The 22,113-nt window shown below is 32.8% G+C and overlaps 4 protein-coding genes across 9 annotated transcripts; 2 read left to right on the top strand and 2 right to left on the bottom strand.

Moving 5' to 3' along the window:
* Window positions 1–657: 657 nt before the first annotated feature.
* On the top strand, window positions 658–9,656 carry LOC108566155 (lysM and putative peptidoglycan-binding domain-containing protein 2). 2 transcript variants are annotated; one of them, XM_017925908.1, is made up of 5 exons: window positions 658–863; window positions 1,166–1,352; window positions 7,993–8,312; window positions 8,375–8,527; window positions 8,977–9,656. In XM_017925908.1, exons 2-5 carry the CDS (start codon window positions 1,182–1,184, stop codon window positions 9,011–9,013), a joined length of 681 nt encoding a protein of 226 aa, XP_017781397.1. In that variant the 5' UTR covers window positions 658–863; window positions 1,166–1,181; the 3' UTR covers window positions 9,014–9,656. The 2 variants fall into 2 exon arrangements, with proteins under 2 accessions (XP_017781397.1, XP_017781396.1); XM_017925907.1 differs by lacking the exon at window positions 658–863 and having other exon boundaries at window positions 894–1,352.
* A 93-nt stretch (window positions 9,657–9,749) lies between these two features.
* LOC108566153 (TRAF3-interacting protein 1) lies at window positions 9,750–12,490 on the bottom strand. Of its 2 annotated transcripts, none has more exons than XM_017925906.1 (6): window positions 12,376–12,490; window positions 11,933–12,288; window positions 11,213–11,878; window positions 10,808–11,164; window positions 10,549–10,744; window positions 9,750–10,387 (listed from the first exon to the last, which is right to left on the bottom strand). In XM_017925906.1, the coding sequence occupies exons 2-6, from the start codon at window positions 12,183–12,185 to the stop codon at window positions 10,228–10,230; spliced, it is 1,632 nt and encodes a 543-aa protein (XP_017781395.1). In that variant the 5' UTR covers window positions 12,186–12,288; window positions 12,376–12,490; the 3' UTR covers window positions 9,750–10,227. The 2 variants fall into 2 exon arrangements, with proteins under 2 accessions (XP_017781395.1, XP_017781394.1); XM_017925905.1 differs by having other exon boundaries at window positions 11,933–12,270.
* A 266-nt stretch (window positions 12,491–12,756) lies between these two features.
* Window positions 12,757–16,410, top strand: LOC108566166 (protein suppressor of hairy wing-like). Of its 4 annotated transcripts, none has more exons than XM_017925933.1 (9): window positions 12,757–12,835; window positions 13,407–13,624; window positions 13,682–14,063; window positions 14,129–14,245; window positions 14,307–14,600; window positions 14,657–14,813; window positions 14,868–14,977; window positions 15,093–15,420; window positions 15,477–16,409. In XM_017925933.1, exons 2-9 carry the CDS (start codon window positions 13,410–13,412, stop codon window positions 16,055–16,057), a joined length of 2,184 nt encoding a protein of 727 aa, XP_017781422.1. In that variant the 5' UTR covers window positions 12,757–12,835; window positions 13,407–13,409; the 3' UTR covers window positions 16,058–16,409. The 4 variants fall into 4 exon arrangements, with proteins under 4 accessions (XP_017781422.1, XP_017781423.1, XP_017781421.1 ...); XM_017925934.1 differs by lacking the exon at window positions 12,757–12,835 and adding an exon at window positions 12,876–13,282 and having other exon boundaries at window positions 15,477–16,410; XM_017925932.1 differs by lacking the exon at window positions 12,757–12,835 and adding an exon at window positions 12,876–13,354.
* A 1,060-nt stretch (window positions 16,411–17,470) lies between these two features.
* LOC108566163 (protein bicaudal D) lies at window positions 17,471–20,794 on the bottom strand. The gene is made up of 4 exons (XM_017925926.1): window positions 19,706–20,794; window positions 19,033–19,644; window positions 18,711–18,917; window positions 17,471–18,649 (listed from the first exon to the last, which is right to left on the bottom strand). Exons 1-4 carry the CDS (start codon window positions 20,616–20,618, stop codon window positions 18,189–18,191), a joined length of 2,193 nt encoding a protein of 730 aa, XP_017781415.1. The 5' UTR covers window positions 20,619–20,794; the 3' UTR covers window positions 17,471–18,188.
* Window positions 20,795–22,113: the final 1,319 nt, after the last annotated feature.

Raw genomic sequence — 22,113 nt, 5'->3', positions numbered from 1 at the left:
GGGGTTGAATTTATGTGAAAATTGAAATGGTCAAGGTGCATCATCGTCTTTAAATTGTAAACATGTAATGTATTTAATATTAATAATGTGATACGAAGAACATATATCAACAATTGTTGAACTGTATTTTTGTCGATTGAAACTAATAAGTATTTGTATTTCAAAATGTGTTTATGTTGCTTAGATCAGTTTAGTAAGTCGCTTATGTTTTTGAAACATTATTTAATTAATCATGTAATATATATTTAATTCAAATGATATGAAAAACAAATATTTTTATGTTGATTAAGCAAATGAGTATTTGTATTCCAAAATGTTAGATTAATACAATTTTAATGAATTAAAGCGCTTGTATAACAATATGTTTAATTAATCTATTTATTTATATTAATATTATTATTTTTTTATTATTATAGTATTTATTTTCACAATCTATTCCTGTAAAAATTAAGTAAATTAATATAAAATGAAGACCAATTATTGAACATTATTTATGTCGATTAAAAATAATGAGTATTTCTATTTGAAAATATGTTTGGATAAATATTGATTGATCAGTTCTACGAATTACATTTTTATGGATGGTATAGAAATGGTAAAAATTTCTTGTGAAATTATATGAAATCCTGGGATTGGCAGAACTGTGCGTCATTTTGAATATTCTAAAAAGTGATTGAACTTTTGACAACTGTGTGACGTTTGTTATTTTTTTCCCCCTGATTTTGTTGTTATGCATGTTACTTGCGTTTCTCACCCGATCTGTCCTTAATCTACGGGCCTTATCAATTATGTAAAGCATCGGACTTCTGAAGCGGTTCAACTGTGCGTCACGTGGGTGCACGGTGCCGATAATATTTCTGGCCGTAAGTTACTTTCCCCAAAACCTATACCCATATCCATCATCGCCCATCAACAATAATAAATATAAACCATTTTCGCATTCCACATTTTTTGAGAGAGGTAAAGAAAGAAGCCTCTGGCCGAACGAGCGCAGCGCGAACGGAAAAATCCGTTATATCCCCACAAATACCATCTCGTCAGCCCGTGTCCGGCTGTCTCCTCCAGTGCGGCAGTCGTTTTTGCCATCATCAGTGTCGCGTTCACTCTCATCGTGATCACAACTCCTCCACAGCCACACCATCAAAATGATGCATACATTTTATAGAAGCTGCAACTACACTATGGATGACCGACATTCCTATGAAAAGTTGTCCATCAGGGATTCTGCCCGATACTCTAAGAAGTATGGCAGCACCAGCAGCAGGAACAACACTCGAAATGAATCTTTTGTTAAGCACATTGTGACTGGAACAGATACCCTGCAAGGATTAGCCCTTAAATATGGAGTTACTGTAAGTGATGAACCCAATTTCTATTCTTCATAATTCATTCTACATAAGATGTTGAAACAATTGACTTGCAATTTGCACCAACAGAGAATGCCAAGTATATTCATTCACTACAGTAAATTACATTTTGTAATTTGGCAATTTATTTTGAAATAACAGAAGAGGAGAGGCATGCTTTAATGAAAGGCATTTTTTTGTACTCTTTTATTTATAATTTTTAGCACAGCACAAAAGAGAAATTTGCAAGCTGACAGCATCATTAACAATGACGAAATATTTTCACTTTTTTAAGTTTTGAAATTTTTATTTTATAATTTTATTGCTTGATGCAAATTCCAAATGGCATCATGCAAATTTTTCTTGAGAAAAATTGAATTGAGATAGAAAAAATCATAGAGCCCTAAACAACAGTTATAAAAACTGTTCTCAAGATGGAGTATCAGTTCTTGCAGAGTCATAGAGACCAGTCAGTTTCACTATTTAATGGCCCTAAACAAATTTTTATTTCCGCTTTCACGAATTGCGAAGTTCAGCGGGATATTAATTCTACCATTGTCCATATTCAATTTATAGATAACGCATGTCCCAATTTTGTAATTGTAGTCCAAAAGATTACGCAAAAATTGTATATTTATTTAAATTATTACGGCCCTATTTCTGCTATTCTGCCACGTTTTAGGTTATCAAACAACACGCTGCAGTGGATATTTTTTATTTGGTTTGTGTTTCAAACTCGCCACCTTCATATCGAATTTTTTTGATACAAACTTTGTAATTAAAGACATAAATAAATGAAATTAATAATATGTTTACTTTTCCAATATGGTAATTTATGGATAACGTTTACCCCAATTTTGTAATTGTATTCTTAAAGACCATATTAATTATCAAATGGTAATTATGACGATAATTCATTGGTTTATTAATATTTAAATATCTGAGAAAATCAGTTTTATAAATAATATTGCATTTATTTTCTGTGCTGTAGACATATCATTAAATAAGTTTATATAGAAAATATATCTTGTTTGCATTAATTGATGTTTAAAGCAAATTGTTGGTACAGCACAAAATAAACAGATAAGTTATTTCCCCCATCGATTTGGTCGACAAAAATACATTTACGATTGCGTCAAGTATATGGGATTAATTCGAAAGAATCACTAATCGTGTAGTTCATAATTTTATAATCATCTACTACGCCTCATAGGCTTTACATTGGATTGCATAATCCTGTAATTTTTATAATTATGCATGCGTAGTAGAAACCTAATAATATTGATACACTTCAGCTGATCCAAGCTTAAAAGGTTATCATCAAGTGTGTCGTTGCCAGTACACATATCACTTTTTATTTGTCCGTCCAAATAAGTGTGTACTTTTCTTATTTATCAGTTTAGATGTATTAATGTATTAATGTAGATAATCTGTGCATTTTGACTCGTCGATTATTGAATAATATGCGTGTTTAGCGCGGTTTTGTCCTCGATATTAGCGAATTCCTGCGAAAACCAATCGAACTTGTATGAGTCAAAATGTAATCCAATAAGTACATAAAACGCGTATTAGATAAAGAAAAACCGCCTTTTGTTTCGATCGAATGTCAGTCTACGGACAATTTACTTTCATTCAATTAAATATGATTAATCATTTTCGACTGTAACGTGGTTATTCTCGGAATACATTTTGTTTTCACGTCTCTTTATTGCGATGAGCTAAACCGGTTCAAACCGAGTTCAGTGCTCTTAAAGTAAATAAATAATGACAACATTTATGAAAATCTGTTCACTTTTTGTTGTTAACAGATGTGGAATTTACGATATTTAGACTAGTATTTCAATCGTTGGAAAAACGTCAAAATAACGGATATTTAAAGTTACCTAGCAACACCGAGAATTTGCAATTTTTGGTTCATATTTACTAAAAATAAATCATTAATACTAAATTATTAAATGTTATGTTACAAGTTATTAATTCATACACTGTTCAACATCAACTTATGGCATTTGAAAACAAGTTTCAAATACATTACATAACGCTCATTTACATTAATGTATATAGCAAGTACCGCTATTAATCTGAATAAATTCATGTCAGATTGTACGAAGATCATATATCAAATCTCAAAATAGAATGTGCAAATTTCACAAACTTTCAACTTGCAAATGAAACTCGACAGTCTTAAATCTATTTTAAAGTTGGTTAAAATTGGAATCGCCCGGAAATGTATACATCAATAATCGTGTTGCTGAATGTTTTTTCTTTTACAAAAATAACCGTAAATATTTATGTTTTTTCTGCAGCGAACGAATAACAATGTTCTCATGTGGCGATACTTTTTAATAATTTATGTACTTTATATGTCAATTGTAAATTTCCTAAAATAGGAATTAGATTAATTGTAAATTAACATCGCTCGATCTAGGAAAAGGTTCGCACTTTTCGAATTTTCTTGCATTAATCATGCAATTATTTTCTGCTCAAGGTTTCTGTTCTTAGTTTATTTAGTCATTTAAATTTATTCACGTCATAGAAAATAACCGCATTTCAATCTTATTTATATTTTTATTTATGTCCACAACAGTTAATTAATTCGTTTTATATGCGTCTTAAAAGACGTAATATTAAATTAATTTAGCATATATAACTAAACATCAAATTAAAAACTATTTGCTCGGTTAAAAATGACATGATTACGATATAATAATCATATAATAATGGCGTTAAATTTGTTTTTAAGTTTCATTTAAAACATATGTCGTTAGCTGTGTTATGCATAAGTAACGAACCATTAAATATAACAAATTTGATAAGTTCCGAATCTATTGACGTTTTATTGATAGTAGTACAATGCAATTATAGAATTGCATAAGAAATTCTTTTATACAGGATGTTAATTAGTGTATAGTTAAATTACAATTTAATTAAAGTAAAAAATAATACCAATGATATATGTAAATGAAAAAGTAGAGTTATTAAAATTGTAAGTTTAATCATATAATCCATGCATGACCGGAGTATGAAATTGGTTTGGACCTTGAGGCTATCGCAAGATTAGTTGCAGACGAAACAAGCAAGCATTCCGGCCCTGGGGTTATTTTGAATTGCGAAGGAAGAAAGTGTTAGCAAAGCGCGCGCTCCACTTTATTAAAGCAGTTGAATTGGATTATAGTTTGATGGCAATTTGTATGTACTGTTGGCACATAAAGAGGTGGTCCTACAGAAAACGGATTGCTGTAATTAGTCGAACGGATCAACCAATTTATCGGCCTGAGTCACGGAAGGCCAACCGCTCATTATTTTTAGGATCTCTTCGAAATCTGTGTAATTCTTTGCACTATTAATAAGTCACATTTTCGATCAGCTGAGCGAAGAGAAAGGTTGCCAATTCTTCTCGTGATTAATATTAGTTTTTATTTTGTTTCTTCTTCTCTCCTTCGTTCGATGCGTTCCAGGAAGTGCTTTCAAAACGTGCATAAGCTGTTTTAAAATTAAATTTGTGTACTTTGGTTTGGAAATGAACGTTATCTTCTGTATATTCAAAAATAAACGAGTACCGCATTCAATTCGATCAGGTATTTCTGATATGGATAGATTAGAGGTGCTAATGAAACACGTCATTAAGATTGATCTTATCCGTTTCTTTCGTAGATCCAGGCACTGAAAACAATGCATACTTTTCAGTTTATTTATAGACCATTCAATGATAAACCGGTAATAACTTTTACTTCCTTAATTTTATCATAAAATATATAGTAGATGTAAAAGAAACAAAAACTTTCCAATTTTATTTGTAGAAACGATACTAAATAATAAATAGCGGAAATAATGTATATGGCAATTTTATTAACTTTTTTAAACGTCATAAGTTTATAAAGAAATATTAAATTTATATGGTTCGGATTAGTAGTTTCAAATTGACTACAAATTATTCCACATAAAATGTTTGTTATGTATTACAAAACTTTTGTAATGTTAACAGCAATAATAAATATTTATATATTACCTCACAGTAGACATAAGCATTGTCTAAATCTTTAGCAACTTTGGTATTTCTCTCATCTTGCAACTTTAAATTTTAAATTACCGGTTCGATATGTTGAAATCTTGATCAATGCTTTTAAGAGTAACAGAACGTCTTTCTCTTCTATTGCTAAGAGGTATTCAATCTTCACTTGGCTCTACATCAGTTGCAGAAATCCAATCTATTACATGAAACACTTTTAAAAGAATCAAAATTGTCAACATGAAAATCTGCACACTATAATAAAGAGATGACAAAAATCAAGTATCTTATTATATGTTAACTTTTGTAGAAGTGGCACAAAACTGCGACCAATAGCCTTTTTTATGTGTGTTGAAAATTAAGTTTATTATTTATGATATAAGTTATTGTTTCATAAATATTAATAGGATATACAGATAATTAATAATACAATCCGAACGATTACTATATGGAAATTATTTTTACGAGTTATCATAATTAACCTCATGATTGTTACTACGTTTCACATCAAGTCAATTAACATTTGAACATATGAACATTTAACTTCTTACTTTGTTTATTCTGCAAGGTCACTCTTTTTATATTTACAAATAAACAATAGCAGCAATAAATTAAACCACCATTTGTAGTTAGTCGTTTCCATATTAAGTAGGTGGATAGCATTTTTGATAAAACTCTTGTTCCTTTTTTGTTATAGTTTAGCTGTCAATTTCCTATTTTAAAATATGTGAATAATTCTTAGGTTTATTATTATTTCAACAATAATACAATCTATTAACTAACCACACAAATACGTTTGTTTGGCTAATTTACTGTAGTTGATTGTACACGATAAAGTAATTATATTCATCGTAATAGAAATATTGTGTTTCAATCAATATCGTTCGTATGCGTCACAATCAATTAGAAAAGAATATATAGTCACTGTGTATTGTTTGTACCGTACAATAAAACTTACAACCTGTTGCTCATTACTTATTTTGATCATTGAGAATTATAAGGATTATAAAGTAAAATAGAAGTAATACAGATAATTTATACGATTTCTATATTATTCTATAATACGATTTCTATTTTTTATATAACACTATAGTATATAAAATTTAAAATCATGATTTAAATTATTTTCCTAATACAATAAAACATTATCATAATTTATGTGTTTCGCTGTAGTTTCAAGTGTGCTATGACATAAATTAGTTTAAAAAAACTGATATAGAGTATGATTGTTCCCGTATAATGCAAATTTAAATATCCTTCCTCTATTGGTTCTCTTATTTCCGTTTTGTTTTGATAATTTTTTATGTAGATGTATATAAGTAAATATCTTCGTGTATTTCGTTGAAATTGTGTATAGGGTTTTCCAATATTCGTGGTTCACCTTTGGAAACATCTTTGTTTTTTGAATGAAAATTTTTACGAAATATCATCATGGGAAGTTGGACAATAAGTAATAACTCACAGATTAGCGGATATTTTTATTTTTACAATTTTGAATACATTTTTTCCAAATGCGGCCCAATTTCTGCCAACCCTTTCGATGATTATCACCATATTATGCATTTTCCTTGAACTAATTTACTTAGTTGTTGTTATTACTTAAATAACATGAATAATTCATATTGAATTATGTGAACTCTTTATAAAAAGATGATAAAATCATTTTCATACTTATTTATAATAATTGAGAAATATATTTTTAAAATTTACACAAGCAAATTCTTATTATAAGGATCTTCCATGAAATGGTTTGTGTAATATTCTTTATATCAAATATATCGGAATCTGACTGAATAAACTTTTATTTTATATTTACCTTGATAGATTGTCCTACCAAAGAATGTGAAGATCTTGAAGTCGACTGGCTAGGTAGTAGTAACAACTCCAGAGTCAGGTTTATTCTTTGTCTGAATCATTTATTTTGATCGTTTCATATCTCAACTGAGATTTATTTAAAACTGGTTTTCGAGCTGTTTCTATTTCAGTGGTATAAAAATTAAATGATATGAATCATGCAAAGTCTTGATTTGTGGTAGCAGTTTAACTTGCTAACAAGTTAACAAATATATAATACAAATCCTTAATTGGCTATCAACCTCGAGATCATTCAGTTAATGTGTATTGTTTTAAAACTTATTTCTTTAGTAAATCGTAGCGAATTAAGTTATCAAACAAATAAAGTTCCGACTTAGAATCTTATATAATTTGATCAAAAAACGCGTCATTCATTCATGTAGCTTCAGAATCTAAGATCCAAAAGTATTATTTGTATTATCGATATTATTTTTATTGAAATTGTAAATTAATTATAAAACTGGATCAAGTAATATATAAATTTCGCAAAAAAAAAGAATTTTCCTATTTTATTTAAAGTTTATGTAAGTGTAGATAATGTTAACACACAAATCACATGTCAGTAATTTGAATATTATTTCTTATCGCGCTATGAAGATTAAATTACAATTTTTATGATTGGTTCCTATTACCTCATTATATAACGTGGTATTAATAAAGATAAGTCATCGTTATTAGTTAACAATTTATATTGGAAAAATGTTTGTAATATGTTATTATTTTGTAATGTAATGTAAAAATGCTGGCAGCAGATGATAATTAGAGATATTTTTTGTTTTCTAGATGGAACAGATTCGACGGGCGAACCGTTTATTCGCCTCGGATAGTCTGTTCTTGCGAGAACACTTGCTGATACCTGTGCCCGAAGGCTACAACGGCGGGGAAACCCCAACAACGCAGCTAGTGGATATTCCCGTATCGCCAGATGCGAATTCCGATGCGGAGAGCAGTGGAGGTTGTGGCATCACCTCTTCCGCCGCCTCCTCCCAGGTCACGTCTCCAGCCAGCTACGATAACGAAGACGTTGCCGAATTCCTCGTGAAGATAGATGCCGCCATTGCGAACACCAAAGCCGACGTGAAAAAAATACACAAAAACAGCGAGTAAGCAAGCATTCGTAACGCCAACTGCAAACGTGCGACGTTCTAAATTTGTTTTTCTGTAGGTTTTCAAATTTCGATTGTGGATCGGAACGGAGGAAACCGGCCGTCAGCCGAATGAAGCAGATGGTAAACAACAATGGTACCAGTGATATCCTGAAGACACCGCAGGCGGTAGTAATGACGCAGGGGAATAAAATTAAAACCTCGATGCGCAGGTACTCACAATTTACCAACCAAGAAAACCCAGTTTAATCACGACTATTCCCATCTACATCCTATACTGTTCCTGCATATAATTGAAGCAAACGGAACGGAAAAAATGTGCGGCAATAGTTATTTGCTCGTTAAACGGTCGATTTCATTTTCGAAACGTAAATATTTATGGAAATTGTCCGACGACGGTAGGCGCGCATCGACGACGTGTTTATCTTGCTTATATAACCGTAATGGGATTGTTTAATACTGGTTCGTAAAAAGGTTTCCTCGGTCGTTTCCTTTTTATCGGCCCAGTACTAATTGGACGGTTGTTTACTCATTAAGGATTTTTAGTCGGCTATTGTTAAACGAAAGCGCGATTCCCATCCGCCTGTTTATTCAACTCGTTACCAGTGTGCACGTAAGTGATCTCAAATGACAATCAATTGCATGCATGTAATGTCTTCAGGTATCAGCAACAGCAAGACGAGTTGTTCGAGTTGTAGCGACGATTGGACGATCGTGGGTGTCCGTTAAACTCCGTAAGTCCGAACTATCCGCTGGCGACGTAATCCACTCTGTGCGACGCGAGAGCAGCAGCTATACGAAAACCGCAGAACCCATCCGACCTCCCCCAAAATGCACCTCGTCGACATTTTCCTTCATTAGCAATACTAGATGACAATAGCGACTTCGATCGTACCCCCAATCAATACGTCGGGAACACATACAGAATTCCCAGAGCACATTTAGTTAATTTATAATTAGAATATCAAAACCTGCTTGCCATGGAAACAAAGTGTCTCGAAATACGTATTTATTTAAAAAAAAAACAAATAATAAGTAATATTTGGATTAAAGCACCTGCAATTAACTTTGTGTCTGCACAAGGAAATTAAGTTATTCTCTGTATACATGTATTCATATTTTACCTGTTTTATATTATTTAAACGAAATATATATGCATCTATGTTTTTCACATACATTTGTTTACTTTGCTCATTTATAGCGACATATCACGGTTGCCTTTCACTGCGCTCTTGTTTTTAATACTGATTTCTGGATTTCCACTGATCGAGGGTTTGGATTGTTCTAATAGCCACTCAATTAATGAAATAAATCTATTACTGTAAATATTAACAAATTGTGTAGATATTATCATTGGAATAATGGATCGAACAATGTACAGAGTTGGAAAGAATTATAGAATTCTTTCAAGAAATGAATGTGTAAATATATGAACCTAATTATTTAAAATTTATTTTTCTATTGATACTTTGAAATGAGCTCTATAAAATACAACTATTTCATCGAAAAGTTATTAACATTCTCTTTATTTTTCAAATCAATTGATTCTGGATTACGATAAATTATTTGCTGTCTGTATTCAACGTACTGTGGAATCTTGTTGCTAAATCCCTGTACTCTTTCTCACTGTGTGTGTAAATTAAGTAAAATTGTTAGAGATGAGTTTTGTTTGTCGGAATATGCTATTATGTAGTGTTAATTATATATTTTAATTATTGTTATATTAAATACATACATATCTGTGCAACTGTCGATACTAAATATGCATTGACTATGTTTCTCTATTAATTTTATGTAAACAGGACATATTATTTTTGTATATTTGTTTAGTGTATAAAGTAGCTTTCTAATCTGTTCCTCCACTTTGTTATTATCAATATAAGAAGATATTTTTAAAAATAATCAATCAATTTTAATTGACATCCACCTGCTTAGCCACCAATTCCCTGATCCTCTCGTCATTCCGCAGAATATTATACTTAACAGAACTGATTTCTTCGCGCTGCTTCCTGATGTTATCTTCCAGATCCTTAAGCTGTTTCAGAAGAGGTTGGTTGGACTCGCTGTTTAGCCTGAAACAAACTCAGCTCTTCGATCGGCTAGACATGTGAGAAGTACAAAGGAAAACAGAATGTGCCGCGTGCTAATTCCTTTAATTCCCAATTGTGTTTGTTTTAATTAAAACTGTTTTTTATTTGCATTTCTAGTTTGAACGCAAAACTTCTCTACCCACCTTTTCTGCTTGGAAATTTCTAATGTAAACTGTTGCTTCATGGCGGTCCAGGAAGCCAATTCCGCGTGCATCGCTTCAACATCCTCGTGCAGATAACTCATCAATTTTCCGAGAGGATTTGCGGTCCTAGTTAGAGACTGAATGGAACCTCGCAGTTGGTTTATTTCTTTGGTCGTCGCGTCTCTTCCTCTGCCACCTGAAGTAATCCCATCACTCTATTCATTATTATCGACAGAACACCAGCAATGAGAATACTTACTGTCTTGTTGCCAATCTATAGTTGTTCCTTTGACATGTTCTTCCAACTGCTCAGGTCCTTTAATTTGTTCCAAAATTTGCTCCACGAGATGACCTTTGTCTGCAGGCATATCAAGGCTTTTTTCGAGAAGCTGAGTATCTTGCAGATCATCATTGGCAGTCTCTACGACAACCGTCTCCTCCTCGTCTTCTTCTTTTGCATTGTTTCCATCGAAGTTTTCAACGATAACATTGATTTTTCCCAATGGCACAATCTCTCTTATAGGCAATGCCGAATCTGAACGTAGTCTTGGGGCTCCAGGTCGAGCGCTTGATGGTCGAACACTAGGAGGTCGTAGAAGCGAACTTCGAGGTCTAACTATATAAAAATGATTAAAATATATACATATACAAAATGATTATTTACATTCAGGCACTTTGGGTGGTTCCTCTTTAGGACTTTCCTGTACTTTAGGTGCTGGTTTAGGTATTTCTGGAACTATGACTTTCTCCTTTCTGATATCCGAACTGCGAGGTCTTGCCGATTTCGGTCTTACGCTAACAGGCCTTTCTACAGTCTCAGAAATCTCTTTGATTATTTCCTGTTTAGGTATTTCCACTATTTTTTCATCATTCTCTTCTACCGAGTCCGCTCTTGGAGACTCTATTGATGCATTCTCCACCATAGGTGTTTCCGGTACGGGTAGTGACTGCTTAGGACTATTCAAAGTTCCTTTAGGAGATTCCTTAACTTTTGTCTTTTTGTCAACATCTTTTGTGACAGCGTTACGAGGACTAGCGTTTACCTTCGTCTTTGTCTTCGGTGTTTCAACTTTCAAGGTAGAGGAGGTCTTTGACGTATCTTTCTTAGATTTACCCTCTTTAGAATCTTTGCTCGATTTTGACGATACCTTTTTAAGTTTCTCGGTTCCTGCGCGCTTTGCTTTTTTGAGTTGCAATACATACTCTCTGCTATCTAGTTTCTTGTCAATGCAAGTAGCAATGCTCTGCAATAATTTATTTGTTTCTACAGGCTCCAAACCAGCTATAATTTTACTTGCTCTCACTTGCAGATCAACGCCACTTATAGATTCTAAAATATATATTCACAATGATATTTCTACAATAAATCTATTGGAGTACTTACTAACAGCCGTTATTAGTTTATTAAGAAAAGCCAACTTGTTTTCCCTATCCTTCACGTTATCTGATAGCAACTCGGAATCACTGAATAGGCCTTTAAGAAAACCCGTTTCCCTAATCACGCTGTTGATAACATCGTGAAGGAAACGAAACGGTGGTTTCTTTAATAATTTCTCAGTAAGCGGCGGTTTTTTCACATATTTTCCCAAAGACTTTTGAGTAGTTGATATAATTTCAGGACTTATTTCTTCAGCCATTGCGTTTTGTCAGTAATTGTTTGTATTTGAATGCACATTTCCGTTGCTAAGGTAACTTATACGGAAGTACCATATTAAATTATACCTATATGGAATAAAACAACTACTTTCATATTATTTTTTTTATAATAATTATATCATGCTTGTAACTTTCTACTAATTGCTACATAAACTACAGTCAAGTAAGTACCATGAGTTAAATATGTTTGAATCATACGAATCTTTCTGCATTGCGCAAATAAAAAAATATTTCCTACTGTCTCCATTTTTATTATAATGACTTGTATCAACTTGTATGCTGTAATGGCTACCCCCCACTTTGTATACAAATAGGCAACTGTAGACGCGTAGCTACCAACTTAATTATAAAAATGGCGCAATTTCCAAGTGCTCGTTATTCAATATTTGCAAAGCCTACAGGATCAATATTGGGCAAACATCAATTTAATATATCTTAAATAAAAGTCTGCTTATACAAAATGCATTATGATCGTGTAGAGTTTTATGAAAATCGAGTATCATCAAGAGTGCGTGTTTAAATGTTGTTTTTAAAAATTGGCAGCATTGGATGGAAATGGCCTCGCCTGAAATCTAGTCCGTCGACCATTTCGTTATACGCGTGATAAAGCGGTTGACGATACTACAGGGGCGTAAGTAAATTCACATTTAATTTTCAAATAAAAAGATTCTACATTTATGCCACACACAGTGCATACAAACGTTATGCAAAACTGGGCACTGATATTAATTTTCCAAATTGCTAAGGGTGCAGGGTTGATGCTCTGCTACATTGCGTCTGTAAAATGTATCATGAACAGCGACAGCCATAACGGTTATAATTGAGATTCTTTATGTGCCATTCCGTTCCCTCCGCTCGGTTGTGTATTATTTTGGCGGGGTGAAAGCTATCGAAAATTGTCTTTAATTGTAAATCCGTGCCATATCTTTCAACCAGCTGCACTCTCGTCCAGATTATTAGTTAACTTAACAAGCTTCGTAGTAGAAAACAAAGTTTCGCGTTCTGTTTTGGGGTTCGTTATTTATGCACATACATAACCTATTATGTGTTTTGATGGGACGGCTGCATAAGCGTATTTGTAATTATACTGTTTACTACTCTAAAATGCAACAGGCATCAATTTTCAACAAATGTGTAGAATCTTATATTTGTAAGTTAGCAGATGAGCCGATAAGTTATTGATTATCATTGGCCTTATGCAGATTATGGAGGAGACTTCGCAAGCGACCCAACTGCAGGTAATAGGAAAACTGGAGCCAGTGGCCTGTGAGGAAGATGATGCAGAGGAAGTTGGCATGAAAGAAATGGAAATCTACAATCACTCTGATCAGCAAGTGATTGAAGAAATCCATGTATCCAATACAGATGGAAATCTTCATATCAACACTTATGAAGTTCAAGAGGAAGTAATTGACAACAGGTAACTTTAATTTAATTTCCCAATGATATATTGTTAAACATGAATATGTTTAATTAGTGAATATGAAGAAGGCAGTGAGACTCATCATGTAATCATTACTGAAGATGGGACATTCCTAGAGCAACATCAAGTCTACGTAGAGGAAGAAGTCCAAGATTATGAAGAGGAAGCTCAGGAATTTGAGGAAGCACAATATGAAGAAGCTGAATATGTAGAAGGAGAAGAAATGGAAGAGGATGACCCTGATGAGGATGCACAGTATGTACAGGAAGAAGATGAAGTGGAGACAATATATATGGAGCAGGATGATCATGATAGTGATACTGCTGGTGATGAGGACCCTGATGATCCAGATTTTAATGTGGAAGAAGAAGATCAAGATCAAAAAGATGAGATAAACCCATGTACAATTTGCTTAAGATCCTTTAAAACTACAGCTGTAAGTGATGAGTTGCAATTCGTTGTTAATTTACTTGAAAATTATTGTTTAATTTTATTTTGCAGAGCTTAAAACGCCATATAACAGTAGCACATGGTCAAGAGGAATATACCAATGATGAAGATCCTTTGGCATTTGAGCTTTGTGCTTGCTGTGGGGAGCCAATTGACTCAGCACATACAGTAAGTGCCAATTTACTAATAACCGTTTATCAAATCTACTTTAACCCTTCCTCTATTGTAGACTGGTTCTATAAAGTGCACCCATTGTGATAATAAATTGTTTGATATGCAAAGCAATTTATCACGTCACATAAGTTTAGAGCATCCCGACGAGAAAGGCGTGTACAAGTGCTGCGAATGCGCTCGAACATTCCTTAGTCATGCTGCTATACTTAAACATATGCAATCACATCCGCTGGCAAAGCCATATTCGTGCAAAGCTTGCAACAGGGATTTCACTCGGAAATACCATTTGGAACGCCATGTCGCTCAGACCGGTTGCGATGGTCAACCGAGAAGCTTATTCAAATGCGAAGTACGTTTAACATCTTTTTTCCAATTATTATTTTACTCATATATTCAATTTTACAGGTATGCAAAAAGACGTTTACTCGAAAGGATAACTTGAGAGATCATCTGCGAGCTCACGCTGGTCAGATTAAGAAGAAGAAGGTGTTTACTTGCTCCTATTGTAAAAAGGAATTTATGGGTTCTGCACTTTTAGCTGTACACGTCCGTACTCATACAGGTAATATATTTCTTCTACACATCTTATTACAACTAATTATGTAATTTATTGTAGGCGAAAAACCTTATCCTTGTGACCTTTGTCCTAAGCGTTTTCCATCGAGTGGAGCTATGAAGAAACATCGTAGAATGCATACCGGTGAAAAACCATATCAATGTATGCAGGTAAGATCATATAAACATTATTTAAGTTTATTTTATTGCACACTTATTCTAATGTGTTTAATGAAAGTTGATATGAGCATTTGTATTAATTAAAATGTTTTGTTTTGTGTTTAAGTGTAAGAGAAGATTTGCCGCCAAAGAAACTTTGAATCGTCATATGAGAACTCACACTGGTGACAAACCTCACAAATGTACCTATTGCGGAAAAGCTTTCATACAGGCTGCACAATTAAGGGCGCACATTTTCCATCATACTGGAGAAAACGCGTTTACTTGCCCCCACTGCAATCGAGCCTTCAATAGGCGAATCCGTCTTACCACCCACATCAAGTTTGTGCACGAGGGAGCTGAACCGATGAACTGTCCTGAAGACAATTGTGACAAGACTTTCTATAGGAAGGAAGATTTGGCCAGACATTTGAACCTTCACTCTGGCGAAAAACGTAAGTTTAATTTAAAATTTAACATGATGATGGTTACAGTTAATGTACTATTTTAGCATACGAGTGTGAACATTGCAAGAAACGTTTTGCTGTTAAGGCTTCTTTGAAACTCCACGCTTTAACGCATCGCAAAGAACAACCTTGCTCCTGTGACGAATGCGGTAGAGCTTTCATACGACAAGATTGTCTTATGCGTCATATGCGTTCCAAGCATCGCGATGTTCTCGAAGACATCTTAGCTGGCGCAGAGAAACGTCGGTTGCAGCAGCAGCTTCTTTACGCAGCCACTGATGCTTCTTCAGTGACCAAGAAGGAAATTACCGAATCTCAAATCTGGACTGAGCTAACTTTGACAGATTCGATCAAGGAACTTTTGGGTTTGCTTGTTGATGAGAAGACTCTACTAGGATTCGGATGGCCAGATGCCCCGATCGACAAGATCTTGGATTCCGTGATCAAGCGGTGCGGCCACGAACCGGCTTCTGACAAGGAGTTCGATTACATAAGCAAGATGCGCGAGAACGCAAAATTGTTGTTCACCGTTGTTATCGATGATCAAGCTGTTAAATCGTTGCTGAACAATCAGACTGTCGATGAGGTCATCCAACATGTTCTGAGGCTCGCGAAGAACGAATGAGACGCGTATCGCCTTTAATTTGTATTGATTTAATTTTCGTAATACACTGTATTTCAATTATTATCTATATTATCTTTACGTTCGTTATAATTGAAGATATAATTCGATTGTTTTTTTTATTACTATACATAGTTTTGTAATCAATTTTTGTTAGTCTTAACGAAATAAGCATTTAACCGCATAAGTGTAAATAGAATTAGATTTCTAATAAATTGTTTCTTTAATGTTTTATGCCAAGGCGAAAGTAACTTTCATTTCAGGAATAGTTTTGATACAAGGTGTTGGAGAAAGATATTTTTATTTATGCATATGTGCAGATATTGTATATACTATTTTACAGAAAATAAATATTTTCAATTCACGTTCTACGTTCACGTTTTTCGTATATGCTTTGTAAATTAAAGTGAATAATTAATATGGGAAAATCTTTAGAAATAAATTTTAAGAAGACACTGGTTGAATAAAATAATGATATACATAAGCAATATTTAATTACGGGTCAAACAAAACCAATAATTTTTAAAAGCAACTGAAGTCTTCTTTAATTAAAACCAATTTAATATTTTACATAATTAAAAATTGATTCGTTTCCAAATTAGACAAATAATATGATCTATTTGAACTAATATTTTATATATAAATTATAATTTACTTTTATTGGCTTTCAACTAAAAGAAATGTTACTGAATATGTTTTATCATAATCACTTGCCTTTAATATATTGTGATATCTTATACACATGTTTGTTTTATTGAAATGTTTTACCTACCTACATTTTAGTGTAACGTTCTTGATAATGAATGATAATTCCTTTTAATGCATTTTTTTGTTAAAAGTATTTACAATATACAGAATAAACGAATAAAGTTAATAAATTTTATTAAAAATATTAGGTACAACATATAACATAAAATAGGGATATATATTTATATAAATAATATTGAAATTAAAAAAAAACTCAAAGTTAACATTGTTTGCAATAAAAACCAACTGCAACATCTATCGCAAACAGTGTAGTAGAAACTGAAATTGTAATTATAAAATTACTAAATTTTCAGTCGACACAGTAAAAAATTTCAACAATGCGTAAGATGGAAAATAAAATTCAACATGTGTAAAATATAGGGGAAAAAATCATCAATGCGATGATGCTATGAATAAAGTATTGACTCCATTAACATACAATAATACTACATCAAGAGTTCATTATTAATATTAATAAAATATATTATTTTCATATTACTATAAGATTAATACACCGGACATAATTAACAATGAACATGCAGGTCATAGGGACGGGCCATTCCATCAGCTGATGGGCTCGGAGTTGGTAAAATATATTGGACATTCAACCGACGGAATTATTAAAGAAATTAAATGTAACATAACTATAATAAATCTTTGCTTTTTCACTTTTTTTTAGTCTCCCACTGAAGAAGCTGCTTCATAACTTTTTTTTAAACGATTTCCTTTGTGCATTGATATGACAATTTTGGAGGCCCTCTTATTTTTTTGTTTAAGGATTTACAAGAAATTAACAAAACCACCTAATTCGATAACATATTCTCTATATACTCATTTTCATTTAAATATTATAAAACTGGTATATATTTGTTCTAGTAACTAAATACATGCACTACTAACAGTTTACCGATTAATTCCAACATTAAACAACTTGAGTCTTTTGTTTATGTATATATATATATATTTCTTTTTTAAATAAGTACGTGGTTCGGAAATTGCTCAAGTTATTAAATCTTGGTTGTATAGAAATTATAAACTCACTAAATACTCCAATCCAAAAGAACTACAGTATCTTCGTTTGATAGATATGAAAACAAAAATATAGGAAAAAAACACTATATAAACTTGTAGTAACAAATAAATAAATGCGAAATAAATAATAACGTTTCCTGCAAAACTGCCTTCCCTTTTATAATCGTTTTTTTTTTTTTTCAAATTGCCACAAACCCCAAAAGTTTTAAAATACTATTATTTGATAATATATATAATATACTTTTAGTGCATTACTTTATTCAACTGGTTGGGATTACTTCTCTTCAATTACTTACAATTTAAATAAGGTGGTAATTAAGGCCATAACCAAAACCAGTGGTTTTCGAGACCTGGGCTAGAACATGTCACGGTTACTCCGTGCGTGCCGCCTAGCGTTACGCATTTCCCTGTCCACCTCAAGATCTTCGATCCTTTGAGTAAGCGCCAGTTTCTGTTGGACAGCTAGACGCAATAATTGATTCAAAGTCTTCTTTTCATCTTCGGCTGCGTTGTATTGGAGCCTCAGTTCATCTACCTGAGTAACGTATTCTTCGCAACGAGCAGCAAACATCGCACGCAAACTTGAAAAGGTTGCAGCATCTTCTTTAAGTAGACGCAATTCATTTCTCAGTTTCATCATAGTTTCTGATACTATAGTCTTTTCATTTTCATATTTGGCCTTCAAATTCGTTAGCGCCACCTCTGCTGTATTCTTATTAGACTTGAGGACAGTGCGAAGAGTGGCGACTTGTTCGCGTTTTGTTGACAGAAGACTCTTAAGTCTGATGATCTGTTCTTGCATTTCATCATTGTTTTCTTTAAATTAAATTAGAATTATTGTTACTAAATATTATAATTAAAATTAAAATCATATTACCTTCATACGACTTATCGTGAGTATGGCCTATAGTAGATTTACTGCTTTCTATTGCTGTTCTAAGATGCTTAATTTGATCTACCACCGTCATTACACTCTTTGCTATATTATCAGTATCAAAGTTGTTCAACGAAATGTCTGACTTGATACGAGCCCTTAGAACTTCCAATTTAGACATTTCGCCAATTGGTGGGACAATCTCAGTCACTAAAATACACGAAATAGAATATAACTATGGAAATAATACATTTTCTAATATATATTTTTAAATATCATTAAATAAGTAGACCAGAAAAAAGTGAATGTGAAGTATGGAACTTACTTGGAGTTAAGAGTTTTTCATGGTCTAAGACTACGCGACTTGGAGTCTGGCCATTAACAGTGCAGACATGATAATACAGTTGCGCTAATTCCTCAGTAGCTGTTTGGAGATTGTTCTGAATTTTCTCTATAAAACTGCCTGCTTCACCTGAACATTCCTTTAATAAGCTAAAATCGCTTTCCAGGTCCATACATCTTTGTTCTGCATCCAAAACTTTGTTTTTCAAATTGGTAACTTCATTCCTCAGTTGAATAGTGGTGTCTGATGGATTTGTTATTTTTTCAAACTCTTTTAAGTCTTTGCGCAATTGAGTAAGTTCTTTAGAGAATTGTTTTGACCACTGATTGTATTGGCCTTTAATTGTATCTTGTTGCTTGTCAACGTTTTTATCAATATTTTCAGCCAAATTGTCAAGGCAATCTACATGGGCAGAGAATAACGCTATACGTGACGAAAACACCTGTAAATCTCCTTGACTCTTTTCAAGCAAAACTTGATTATCTCTAAGATTTTGTGTTAGAGACACTTTCTCCTTCTCATATACTTCTAATTGTTTCTCTAATTTTCTCAATTCATTCAAATGTACTTCAGAAAACAAATCTACTTGCTTGCCTAAAATTTTACAATATTGCTGTCAATACACAAAATACATGAATATATTTTTGTTTCTTACCATCTGGTGATGCTAATTCTGGTGTTGTCCCATCTGCAATACTGGCTTCTAGTCTTTGTAAGCCAGGAACGTCATCATCATCAGAACCTAAACCTTGCTCATCAGTCATCCTAATGCTATAAGCTAAATTGCTGATGTTATAGAATGATTCTCTGTTAACATATTGATCTAATTCTTTTTTTAAAGCATATTTAGCTTCCCTTTCAGACTGCAGACTTTCCAATGCTTCCTCCATATGTTTTTCTGTTATATTTTTAAGATTTGAGAGCTCCTCCACTTGCAAATTTAATATTTCAATTTCCTCCTCCATTCTGCGGATTTCATGCTTCATTGTTTCAAAGTCAACCTGAGATTGTCTCAACAAGGAAACTTGAGTTTGCAATGTAATGTTTTCTTCTTCAAGCTCATTATAATCAGTTATTAATGATGTTTCTCTCAATTTGATTTCACGTAATTCTTTTCTAAATTTCTTACATTCACTATCCCTGTCTTCCTTATCATTACCTATATCAGAAATCTCTTGCCCCATCCTGTCTCTCTCCTCTGTGACCCTATCCAGTTCATGCTTGAGTTGTTTGATTTCATTCTCTAAATCTATAATCTGTATGTTAAATGAAGTTTCAAGAGCTGCAGATTCATTCAAGAGTGATTCTTCTGTTTCTATGCCAGTCTTAGTTGTGACTCGGTGACTAGATTGAAATTTAGCTAATGCTTCTTGTGTGAAGATTAGTTCATGTTTCGTATTTTCATAAAGACTCTCCAGATCGTCGCATTTCTGCTGAAGGGTTTCCTTCTGCTCTAATAGCTCTAAGCCATACTTCGCTGATTGAACTTTCTGGCTACTTGCCTGATCCAACTCACGAGACAATCGCTCGATCTCCGCCTTCAGCAAATCCGTATCTGCAACCGCCATCCTTCAACACCACACACACCATACGTTTTTTAAAAGTAAAATAATAAATGTTTGGGGCTCATGAGTTAAAATAAAACATATCTCTTGCCGTTGGTCTGCCCCAATACCAAACTCACTCGAACCAACTCGAACAGTCACGGCAAAACCAAAACGTCAAATGTCAGATTCAGTCAATACCATTGCATCTCACACATATACCCACATATACCTATGCATATACATATATACCAATCTACAAGGCAAGGTTTCATTGGAAGTCGACGTGGAGAATTTTGAATTCATTACTTTAAGTTGGCAACGAAATTAAAATCAAATAAGTTTAAAATTAAATATTTCTATCGATTAAATTATTTTTATTAAATTAAAATCCAATTGGATTTACATTAATCCATTAAAAATACGTTCTTCATTTTTTCATTTTTAATATTAACTACTTAATTAAAGTATTAATAATAAGTTAATATTATTATTACATATAGACTAGATATATTTTCACTAATATTAAACAAAAAAAAAACAAATATATTTATAAAATATATTGGATCTAGATTCAACTTGTTGCATCTAAAATTATGATACCTAAGCAACGGTCCGTTGCTAAAATAAATAAGGAAGTTTGTATCTAAAAAGCAATTTTATTAAGAAGTTATAAAACATTTTAAAAGATCGTTTTTATTAGTAAAAACTGTTATCGGTCTTTATGATATATAGAGCAAATTGGATTTTTAAAGTGTACAGTTCTTAAGTGATTTTAGTAGACAATCGAATATGTCGGATTATCGGTTAGACTGGTTGAAAGACAGAATTCTCACGTTCCTTGGACTGGATATCGAGGGTGTTTACTTCGAGCAGTTATTGTCCGCTGGTGAAGGTGAGTTTGAAGACCAGCTCTACCAATATCTGGATGATGAGGTCCCAGATGAGGAATCCACGAAGAGGTTGCTCTTTGTCTACAAGACATCTTACGAGAAGCTTGTCGACAAGGAAATCACTGTACCAAAAACTCCAGGTATGTTAAAAATTATTCTTTTTAAAATCGTGTATATTAATATAAAAATATTGTAAAAATAACAGTTTTTTTTTGATGTCAAGGTAACAACAAATTAAAGAACGAAACTTGTTTTTAAAGAATTTCAGTTGGTAAATGGAGCGCTTGATTATAAAATAATAAATCATATTATTATATTTTTATTAATAAAATTATATGTCATCTATTGAATATTCTAAATACAATTTAATATGAATAGTGTTTATTAAATACAGTGGAACCTCGCTTAACGAGCATTTTGCTTTGCTTTTTAAAACTTGTGCACACTATATGTTTTTTTGAATATGTTTCACTATACGAGTAAAAATCCGGAAATTTTGGAACGGATTAAACTCGTTAAGCGAGGTTCCACTTTAGATCGGAATTGGTTGTCATCTATATTAGAACAATATTTCTAGTTTAATTGTATTTATATTTTCAGAAAAAGAACCGTCAATTATTGTGGAA

The sequence above is a fragment of the Nicrophorus vespilloides genome, unplaced genomic scaffold (assembly GCF_001412225.1).
Source record: "Nicrophorus vespilloides isolate i.1.1-1 unplaced genomic scaffold, Nicve_v1.0, whole genome shotgun sequence".
Taxonomy (NCBI): domain Eukaryota; kingdom Metazoa; phylum Arthropoda; class Insecta; order Coleoptera; family Silphidae; genus Nicrophorus; species Nicrophorus vespilloides.
This window is presented reverse-complemented; position numbering and strand designations above follow the sequence as displayed.